The following is an 11,524-nucleotide window of genomic DNA, read 5'->3' as shown; positions in this document are numbered from 1 at the left end:
GATTCTTTTGTGGCTATTTAGTGTATTATATATTTTGATTTCCCTTTTTCAGTCTGTTTTACAGTGTGGTGTTGGTGTGTGTGTGTGTGTGTGTGTGTGTGTGTGTGTGTGTGTGTGTGTGTGTGTGTGTGTGTGTGTGTGTGTGTGTGTGTGTGTGTGTGTGTGTGTGTGTGTGTGTGTGTGTGTGCGTGTGTCCGTGCGTGCGTGTGTTTATCTGTATTTGTCTCCGGGCGTTGGGTTGAGCGGGACGTGGCTTTTTTGGGGCAGCTGCAGAGAGAGGGAGAGAGGGAGAGAGAGAGAGAGAGAGAGAGAGAGAGAGAGAGAGAGAGAGAGAGAGAGAGAGAGAGAGAGAGAACCGATGGAGAGACAGACAAAAAGAGAGAGAGAGAGAGAGAGAGAGACAAATAGAGAGAGGTGACCTGCATGGCTGGCATACGCAAAACACAATTTCCTCTCATCTGCATGGTTCCACATATCCAGAGAGCAAAGTCTCTGAGTGGAGAAAAACCTGCAGGATGAGAGGAAGGAGGGATAGATGGAGGGAGTGTAAATCCCCAGGAATCAGAAAAGGAAGAAGGAATATATAGATTGAGGAATGAAAAGACATCCCACAGATGTGTGGGATGTCTGGGAGACCACAGAGTATATTGTGTCTCTCCCAGGTGGTAGACACAGGCACTACACAGAGAATTGGACCACTGCATGGCAACAGAAGTGTTCTTTTCTTATAACTTGTGTGTCGAGACTCTTGCAAGAGGTGATGGGAGCTTCTCTGGTTGAGACAGAGAGATAGAGCTGTCTGGTTTTATCTCCATGATGAATGGATAGTGACCTGTGGACCGTGTCACAGCCCCCACTCGTCTCTGGTCAGTGTTATTAGGGCCATGTTATTAGGTCTGATGCTGATGCACAGTAGGCCTAAAATCCAACGATGTAAACCCCATATGGGTAACCGGAGTCCCACAGGGCTCAATACTAGTGTCTTTTCTGTTTTCTGTTATTGTGGGGAGGAAAGCTTTTGGTGAGCTTGTCGATCTGCTATTTTCAGCAAGAACTTTCCCCACAAAAACGATGCTGGGGTTAACTTATCCATTTGTAACTCTGAGAGTGTAACAAACGTAAACCAAACCCCTCTTTGTTGTGCAATTGAATAGTTGTGACACACTTCCTTCGTTCGTTCCTTTCTTCCTGCCTTCTTCCTTGCCTCCTCCGTGGCTCTTCCCTCCCTCCGTATGTCCTCCTCTCTACCCCTCCCCTCCCTGCCCATGGTGCCCCAGTTAGAGATGCAGCAGGAGGAGAAACAGAGAATTTGTTTTCTCTCCACACTGTCTGTCCCTTCCTCAGTCTTATCAGAGAGGGAGAGAGAGAGGGGGGGTGGGGGCGGTCTAGTGACTGGTTCTGTAACAGTTACACAGGAAGGCATATTTTGTCCTTCTTGATCGTAGGTTAAACAAGTTAGCTTGTAATCCAGTTACTGTTCCATTCCATCCGAGAGGTGGCCATATTGGAGATTAGATTCGTGCACATGTGAAGTGGGGAGTAATTAATCATCAGAGACAGAAGCAACTAATGCTTATGTCCCAGTCGTATAGATCATAAAGATGGTGACATCGGTGGTGGGAAGTTCATTTACTCAAGTACTGTACTGATGTAAAATTAGTTTGGAACTTTTACTTCACCTTGAGTATTTGTATTTCTTGATACCATCTACTCCACTACAACTCAGAGGCAGTTTCTTTTCTTCCTTTTTACTCCACCACAATTATTTGACAGCTTTAGTTAGTTACTTTGCCGATTGCCGATTATTAATACAAAACATACATTAACCAATACATTATTGTGTATTATAGGGTAAGCTACCCAGCACTACAGCACGTACAATACAGATGCAACATAAGTGATGAATACATCAATGCATTAATAATTACGATCCAATATTGTGAAATGGACCATTCTGCATAATGAACACTTTTTCATTTGGTACTGTAAGTATATTTTGATGCCAATGCTTTTGTATTCTTACTCAAAAGTGTTTCTACAGTGCTACTTTTACTTATGAGATCTAAGACATCACATCCCAGGAAAATGCCAGAGGATGTGCTGAGTGGGCAGTAGATTATTATGTTCAGCCTACAGTAATAAGACTTTACCTGATTGTAGGCCTACACATTTAAATAACAATGCAGACAGTGACAGCAAGGAGCCTTCTCACTAACATGATACCTCAGTGCTACACTCACCTCTAGTGGCCATTTGCAGTGTTACATTTAACACTTAGCCTGTTATTTCTCCCCATGCAGTGGTGGGAAAAAAAGTATGCAGATGTTTTACTTAAGTATCAATACTGCAATGTAGAAGTACTCTGTTACAAGGAAAAGTCCGGAATTCCAAATTTACTTGAGTAAAAGTACAAAAGTATTGGTGTCAAAATGTGCTTAAAGTACCAACAGTAGTAAATACTCATTAAGCCGCATGTCTCATTTCACAAGTTTTCAAATATAAAAATATCTTTTGAAAATAGCAGATCTACAAGCTCACAATGCGTCACATCGCGACGCATTGTGAGCTTGTAGATTGGCTATTTTCAAATGGCCGAAATGTATATAGGGCTGAAGTGGTTACTGTATGTTTTGTAATAATAATCAAAATCTGCAGTAACTAGTAACTAAAGTTTTGAAATAATTGTAGTGGAGTAAAAGTACAATATTTGCCTCTAAGATGTACAGTAGTGGAGTAAAAGTTAAAGTACAGAAAATTGGAAATACTCCAGTAAAGTAAAAAATACCTCAAGTACAATATTGAGTAAATGTACTTAGTTACTTTACACCACCCCTGCGATCACTTCATATTTTAGATCACCTTGTATTTATTACTGAATCAAAAGAAAATTTCAGTCAAGACAATGTATTCAAACTCAGTTTATTCAATAAATATACCTTATACCTTATTCAAAACCCAAACTATTCAACTCCAGACTTTCAAATGAAAAAAAGTTAATTAAAAAGATTCATACAGTACTGATCTGTTCACTGCAAAGCAAGAGTTCACAAAGATGTACAGTTACATTAAAATAATAATAAATATAAAAAACAATATAAAACATGTTGATGTTTGTTTCTCCTGTCTTATTTCTTCCACAGATCTGGAGCCTGATTTATTGAGAAGTTCAAGCTCCATTATCCAGTCATGATAAGCAGGTGAGAAGCTGCCAGGTCCTGGTTAGGTGTGTGTTGATGACATGGACATTATGATCTCATGACCACGAGGACTCACCACACATTCAAAGTTCACGTGTTTTAAATACTTTCTCAGGATGCGTGGAATGTCCCTGAGGCTGTCGATGGCGGGATCCTTATCGGCCAAGGGGACGTGTCTTCGAAAGGCGATACGTGTCTGTGACATCAGTGTTTTGGGACAGACTGATGGGTTTTTCATAAAATAAAAAGAAAGAAAAAAAGAGGGGAAAAAAAAACAAAGATATTAGTTTACTAGGATATAATTTCAATATCTTTTGGAATGCTTTTTATTACCTCTTATTGTTTATCTAGCTATAACTTTTTACTAAGGCCTATTCCTTTTTATTAATAACTTCAGAAGGTGCTTTGGAACTGGTTTTAAAAAGTTCTCTATAAAGTTGTATTGTGTTATGTTGTCATCATCAAGACAGCCATAGCTGAATGGGTAGAGAGGCCTCTGGGAATAAGAAGGGCTGCCCAGTCTAAGTGTCCCTGAGCAAGACACTTAACCCCTAACTACTTCCTGTGTGCTGTATTAATGGCACTCTGCCCACTGCTCCTAATAGTGTGGATGGGTGAATGCACAGGACAAATTTCACGTTTGTGCAAATGTACAGTGACAAAAAAAAAGAAGAAGTGGGGATTCATTAATTAATCAATTATTATCATGAGTATTATGATTACCTGCAGTGTTTGTGACACTATATTTACCTTGGCTGTAACAGTTGTGTCAAATAACTAGAATTGCAACATTTTGCAAATGTCTAAACAAGATATCTCACCTCTCTCTTTGAGCAGCACATCCACGGCTTCATTCTGCTTAGTGGTTTTGTCGATGATGAGCGTGGGCAAATAAACGTCCGCCCCAAAGTCTACGAGCAGCTGGATGTATTCCACCCCGCAGCCGTAGCGCAGGCACGTCTCCAGGACGGTCTTGGGCTGCTTGACCCGGGCCAGCAGCTTCTGGTCCGTGCAGTTGTAGTCGGGATTGGCGCCGTGCAGGAGCAGCAGCTTGAAGCAGTCCAGGTGTCCGTACACGGCCGAGATGTACATGGGGCCCCTGCAGGCCGTGGCGCCCGACGCCCAGTCCGGCACCTTGGCCCTGACGTCCACCTCGGCCCCGAAGCGCAGCAGCTCGGTCAGAGTGTCCACGTCGCCCTCGCGGGCGGCGGTCAGCAACGGGGAGCAATTGTTGTGCGGGCTGCCGTTGGGATCGGCCCCGGCCTTCAGCAGGGCCGTCACGCAGTCCAGATGTTTCCCACTGACCGCTGTAAACAGTGGCGTCTGGGCCTTCACGTCCAGGCTGTCTACCTGTTTACGGCACAAACACAGCAAGACACGGCCATATGAGAAGGGTACATTGGTCTTTATCAGAAGTCACATACATACTACACAGGCTTACATCCTTGTTTATTGCCCTTTAACCACTTAAATCATATATACTTCATTGACAGGACTCTATCCTTGGCCCACACATTTTTCCCTCTACACCCATATACGTACCCAATAGATGATTTACAAACTCACAACAGGTTGCAACACGATGCATTGAGAGCATGTATATCGTCTTTTTTCACTGAATGTTTACCCCAGAATAGGGCCACTAGGATTTAAAATGATTCAACATTTTCAAAAGGTTCCATGACATGCCCAAAATAGGGAGGCCGTGGTTAAAGCTGTTAAATGTAAATAATGATGTTTGGCTTGTTGTCGCTATTCTACTATACTGTATTAGTATTTTTTTGGGGGCGCTTTTTTTTGCATTTATGGATAGGATAGTATAGTTGACAGGAAATGGGGAGAGAAATTGGGAGTGACATGCAGCAAAGGCTGTTGGGATCGAGACTCGAACCTGCGACGCGCTGTCTACTTCGCTGTCTACTTCGGAGCCTAGGTGCCCGGACCGCTACGCCAGTGGTCCGGGCTAGGTCCTTGTTCTTTTTAAGGCAAACACACTGACAACTGTAAAAGCAAACTGGAGCTGTTTGTCTCACCTCTGCACCGTGCTGCAGCAGCAGCTCCAGGCAGCGCAAGTGTCCCAGGGCAGCAGCGGTCCGCAGGGGAGTTACTGGGATCCCCCACCCGCTGCGGGAGTTAACACACCTCCTGTAGCTCTCCTGGGACAGCAGCTCCGACAGCTGGGACGCATCGTCACTGCTCACCGCCTGGTTCAATGCTTGACACTGTTCATTGTCCTCCTCGTCTTCTTTAGGTTGCAGCAGGGAGAAGATCTTAGAAATGTCCATCAAACTCATGTTGAGAGCTCTCCCCTGAACTGTGATGGCACGGCACGATAAGTCAAACCCTCTCCATCTGGAATGACGGAGGGAGACATGTCAGAAGAGAATACACACACAAGCACGCACACACACGCGCACAAGCAAATGTCATTTTTATATTATAACATAATAACTTATGTTAACAGCACCAATCAGTAAGCTCCTCCCTCCGTCACAGAAAATTAATTCATGGAATTCTTTACCCACAAAATTGAACTAGAGATGAGACATTTTGTGCTAGCGACCCCCAGAAGAGAAAATTTGTGTTAGAAACTAAATCATTCAAAATTTTGGTAAAAAATCCAAAATAGCAGATCTACAATCTTGATCGGCTATTTTTTAATATACAATGTATAAAATAGGGTTAAAGTGGTTAAACAATTGTTGCTATATTTTTTACAAATATTACTGGGGAGCCCCTGGAATCCTGTCAAGGACCCCTGGGGGTCCCCGGACCCCACTTTGAGAACAGATGCCTGGGTTTCTTGTAAAGATGTATATTCACATTTTGAATCAGTTTTCCTTGCTTCCCTTTTACAACCTGCTCAACATATTAAACTCCTCAGGGATTGTACTGTAAATACTATTAGAGGCGATGAGTTACATTACATTACATTACATTACATTACATTACAGTCATTTAGCAGACGCTTTTATCCAACGCGACTTACAATAAGTGCATTCAACATAGGTAGGGAACGAAACTACTAATCACCAGAAGTCTTAAGTGCAAGTGCTTAAGTGCAGTTACAACAATTAAGAGAAGGAAACTAGAAAAGAGTTTGCTGAGTGGAAAGATTTTCATTTGAAACAATATGAGAATAAGAAATACATTATAATGTTTCAGTGTAAGAAATTCTTGTGAGAACAGTGTAATTCTATGAGGACCCGAGTCTCTGTTATCTCATTTAGGGTTAATCTTTTGCGACAAAATAATATAGTATACAGGATATTACAAAGTGAAGTCACGGCAAAACAAGATAATGTTTGTATTTGTGTGCATACAGTGTAAAAATGTTTCGAGCTAATAAGAGATAACCAAAAGCATATGCTTAATGTTTACTCAAAAATATTACAAAAAAACACCATGAGGGATGAAAACTTTCATTATGTAAGAATTTCTTCAAGACACAACAAACAAATCACTTGACCAAAGCTCTGTGAAACTGACACAGCATGTAAACACATCCTCTGACCTTTCAGTTGACATCAAAACGCAGACACACACACACAAACACACCAAATTTGGACTTAAGAGGTTTTCATCCAACAGCAGAGAAATGAAAGTTCACAGTGGCGTCTGCTTACCTCACCTTCATGGGTTACCAGCCAATGATGTTAATTCCAAACTCTTTCATAAGTCCATGGATCTGTCACGTGGAAGACTGGGAACACACTGAGACACTCTGAGCAGTGTGTGTGGGATGTGAAGCTCTGAGGGCTTCACCGTGATGTGTGTTTCTGTGTGTGTGTTTCCGTGTGTGTGTGTGTGTTACTGTCATGTCTGACACTGCAGAGTAGAGAGGGGTTGGTACTCTGGTGGGGGGCTAATTTTAGGCCACAGTTGGGCCTGGCTAAACTTCCATTCTTGGAGAGTCGGGGGCCAGGCGTTATAATTAGAAAGGTGATAGGCTTGTGACACTCTCTTCTCTCTGTGGTGGTTTTGACTGGTGTGTGTGTGTGTGTGTGTGTGTGTGTGTGTGTGTGTGTGTGTGTGTGTGTGTGTGTGTGTGTGTGTGTGTGTGTGTGTGTGTGTGTGTGTGTGTGTTGTCCTTTGGCCTGAGTAAACAATGGAATGGCTAATGAGAAGGAACAACTGGGGTGCAGTTGTTCCTTCTAACATGTTACAATCTTCCATTTTCTCTTTTTTCGTTATTTTTCTGGCTTTTCTTGCCTTTATTTATAGTTCACAGTGTAGAGAGAGGTGGAACTGTGACAGAGAGCAATGGCATGCAACAAAGGTCTGCCAGACCTGGGAATCAAATCTGGGACTCCCTGTCAGGCATCAGTTTCTACAGTATGTGGTACGCACCTCAACCACTCTGCTATGAGCGCCCTTTTCCATCTTATTTTTCACAGTCGGTTGTGTGCTTTAGACTTTCCAATTGTCAAAATCAAAAATGTAAATCAAATCCCTGGTGAAATGCTGTTCCCAGACTGTATTTTATTTGGTTGTTATTAGTGTGTTGTCAGCATGTTTCCTAATTCACACTTGAGAGGGGTGGTTTTAGCAAGTTGCAGCTGTGTGACTTATCTGAAGCTGTGACGTGGAGGAGCAGGCAGGAATCAGCTGTTCTCTGCTGTTCCCACACCTTCTTCATTTGTCCCATGTTTGGGGGCCCCGCCTCATTCTTACGCCATATGGCACAGGATTACACATTTTTGGCATTTTATGGCTGCATGGTGAAGAGACTTATTTAAATTCAGCACACACATTTTGATAGGATGGTTGAGGTTTGCTTTTAATGCAAATGTTCTGACCCAAGAGTAACAAAAACACAATAGCCTTGGCCTTGCACAGAAGTAAACTAATGACAGAATGAAAACTGAGAGCGAAAATGCATGCAGTAGTTCCCAACTGGGTAGTAGTTCCCCCCTCACTACATTCTAGGGGCACTATAGAGAGCATCCTGACCAACTGCATCTCTGTCTGGTTGGAAGCTGCAATGCATCAGACTGGAAGTCTGTTCAGAGAGAGGTGAGGACAGCGGAGAAGATAATCGGGACTTCACTGCCTTCCATCAAGGACAAAGGACATTGCTCACAACCGTTGTCTGGCTAGGGCCAATAACACCACCCACGCTGCTGCCCTCTGGCAAAAGGTTCTGCGGTGCAGAACAGACAGATTTTGCAAGAGTTTCTTCATCCAAGCCATCAGACTTGTGAACTCTAGATGTATCTATCTATCTATCATACATACACGCACACACAGAGCACTGACAACTGTAAAAGCAAACTGGAGCAGTTTGTCAAACTGGAGCTGTAAAGTACCCATTGACCAATTATTACGACTTATAATCACTTTATAATGATGATAATTATTATAACAGTCAGTATAATAAACTATAAAATTATTATGTTGTACAATTTGAGAATTATAATGCACTATGATCCTTGCCAAAAACTGTCTATGAGTGTCCAGTAATTATGAAGTATTATAATACTTGGCCTAATAAGTCATTGTAAAATGCTTTGTGTTTTGATTTTTGGCATATAGCATTATAAGTAATTAGGAGTTTGTATAAATACAATTATACCGATAGTACAGATTTGTTAAATATGGAGTCTTGGCCCATGGACTACCTATAAACAAATACAAGAATACTTATCTGGTTTTGAATGCTGGTTTGTGTGTGCCCAAAGAGCAAGTCAAAATCTCAAGGCATACCTCAATACCTATCACACGTGTAGTCACTTTATCACTGAGTTTATTTGTATTTACTACACGTACTCTGTGTGTGTGTGTGTGTGGTGTGGGTGTGGGTGTGGTGTGTGTTTTGTGTGTGTGTGTGTGTGTGTGTGTGTGTGTGTGTGTGTGTGTGTGTGTTTTGTGTTTTTTGTGTTTTTTGTGTTTGGTGTGTGTGGTGTGTGTGGTGTGTGTGTGTGTGTGTGTGTGTGTGTGTGTGTGTGTGTGTGTGTGTGTGTGTGTGTGTGTGTGTGTGTGTGTGTGTCTATGAATTGAATACCAAGGCCCTCATTGGAAACAAGTCCGCAAGGACTTTTATGAACGGACCTGTTAGACAAAGTATTTTAAATGTAAATGTGTTGTTTTACATTTTTTGCCTAATAAAATATTCAATCAATCAATCAATCAGTGTGTGTGTGTGTGTGTGTGTGTGTGTGTGTGTGTGTGTGTGTGTGTGTGTGTGTGTGTGTGTGTGTGTGTGTGTGTGTGTGTGTGTGTGTGTGTGTGTGTGTGTGTGTGTGTGTGTGTGTGTGTGTGTGTGTGTGTGTGTGTGTGTGTGTGTGTGTGTGTGTGTGTGTGTGTGTGTGTGTGTGTGTGTGTGTGTGTGTGTGTGTGTGTGTGTGTGTGTGTGTGTGTGTGTGTGTGTGAGAGAGAGTCTTATACATTTTGGTTAAAATGGTGGCCACTTTTGACCAGGAACAGTAAAGGTGTAACACAGTTGAATAAACCACTCAAATTTCAACAGTGGGGAGGAAATGATAAGGTCTTGACTTAAGGCAAGGATTTGGGATAGTTGTCTACTTAAAGTACCCTAACCCTAACAATTACAATTTAGGCATTTAAGAATTGAGAGAGTTATTTTAAGTCCATCCCATCCATTCCAAGATTAAATCTGTGGGGTGTCATCGATCTCTGGGCATTTATGGAGCCTCCACGTCGATTGTGGATAAATAAACATCCTTACTGATATTTTTCAACTCTTGAATTTTATTCAACACATCATAGTGTCTTGAATGTTGGTAAGAAGAGGAGTAAGGGTTATTAAATGGTCAATGAAGATACAGGTTAAAGAGAACATACAATTCCCTCCTTGTAATCATTGTCATTCTTTGGGTAGTGCAGTGTTTTCACACTGCTTTCCCTACAGTAACCACTCCCTGAGCACCAGCTTCTGCAGCCTGATCTTTAGAAGCCGCACCAAAGCCAGCTGCACCACCTACTATAGCCCCTAGTAAAACCCCATGCAACAGCCCCTGCTACAGCACCATCCAGACCGAGTGTAACACCCAGGCTAGGCTTGGGTTAAACCAGCAAGCCAATTAAGGCTTAACATTTGTTAGGATGACCAGCTTTGCGGTTGGAATTAGCACAGAGGCATGGTATAGAGGTCAACCAGACGGTGTATTTATTCACCACAACCAACATAGATAACTTTCAATCATTGTTTCCACATTGACATGGTGGTGTCTAGCTTTCCACCCCTCTCCTCTCTCTGACAACTGGCAGCCTTTTATACCAGCTGCAGCTAATGAGCCTGGACTGCTCCATTCCAAGGGGTGTGTTATAAATCTAAACATAATAAATACATGAATACCTATACAGTTAACCCACATACACATATATTACAAAACTCTTAAGAACTACAACAATCATGATTCTTTTTCCTTTTTCCACACCACATAAATATCATCAATAGCTAAAGCACATCACAACCCCCTCTGACCTCCTGACTATGGCCCAGCCCAATCTACTGAACCACACCAGGTACTGTTAAGCATTCAATTACACTCAACAATAAAACCTCCCTCTAAATACATATTGCTCTCTTATCACACTCATACCCATTACACATTGCATTTGCCCTTCATGATTATAATAATAAATACTTAAAATCATTGTGCAACATACAACTGTGCAAAACATCAGTAACAGAGGACCTCTCTGTTACAACATTAAAGGAGGTTTGTTTAACAGAGCCTTAAAAACTGGGTTGGGGAACTAAGTGAAGACATCAGAATTATCAAAAGTTGACATTTTATTTCACATTAGATAACAAAATACAGATTATGCCACTGTAATACAAGTGGTCAATAGAGCACATCTCTCTATGCATTGTCAAGAGCAGGTAAGCCACAGAACACAAAAAGGGAGTAATTAACTGATAGATTGAGTTGTTTCACTGCACTGAAAAAGAGCACACACAATTAGTTCACTATGCCTAGACATGGCATCAAAGAGGTGTTCAGGGGACCAATAATACATCAAAACAGTGGTTTAAAACATACGACTACACACCATATACACAAAACAATGCATTAAGTAGCTTAAAACATTACAAAAAAGAACACCCCGGTGCACGTAATAAAAACATCCTTACCACAGGGCGAGCAGAGTGGAGCGCACCTTAATGGCAGAATTCTGCCCCACAAGCTACTCAGTATACACAGCATTGTTAGCCCCATTTAAGAGTAGCAATAATAGCTATAAATGTAACTATTAAAACTTACCATGGGTGACACTGGATCACACTCTGCCCGCCTGTGCAAAATATGCAAACAATCTGTTGACTGAGAACATCCTGCCTTTAAATGGCCAACCAGACC

General features: G+C 42.0%; 1 protein-coding gene across 2 annotated transcripts; it reads right to left on the bottom strand.

The window, feature by feature from the left end:
• Positions 1–2,900: 2,900 nt before the first annotated feature.
• LOC311033519 (ankyrin repeat and SOCS box protein 12-like) lies at positions 2,901–6,982 on the bottom strand. 2 transcript variants are annotated; one of them, XM_084041052.1, is made up of 4 exons: positions 6,824–6,982; positions 5,231–5,549; positions 4,019–4,547; positions 2,901–3,419 (listed from the first exon to the last, which is right to left on the bottom strand). In XM_084041052.1, the coding sequence occupies exons 1-4, from the start codon at positions 6,832–6,834 to the stop codon at positions 3,220–3,222; spliced, it is 1,059 nt and encodes a 352-aa protein (XP_083897178.1). In that variant the 5' UTR covers positions 6,835–6,982; the 3' UTR covers positions 2,901–3,219. The 2 variants fall into 2 exon arrangements, with proteins under 2 accessions (XP_083897178.1, XP_083897179.1); XM_084041053.1 differs by having other exon boundaries at positions 6,829–6,982.
• Positions 6,983–11,524: the final 4,542 nt, after the last annotated feature.

This window comes from Gymnoscopelus microlampas (assembly GCF_963454915.1).
Source record: "Gymnoscopelus microlampas genome assembly, chromosome: 18".
Classification (NCBI taxonomy): domain Eukaryota; kingdom Metazoa; phylum Chordata; class Actinopteri; order Myctophiformes; family Myctophidae; genus Gymnoscopelus; species Gymnoscopelus microlampas.
The sequence above is the reverse complement of the archived record's forward strand: the minus strand, read 5'-3'. Positions and strand labels throughout refer to the sequence as shown.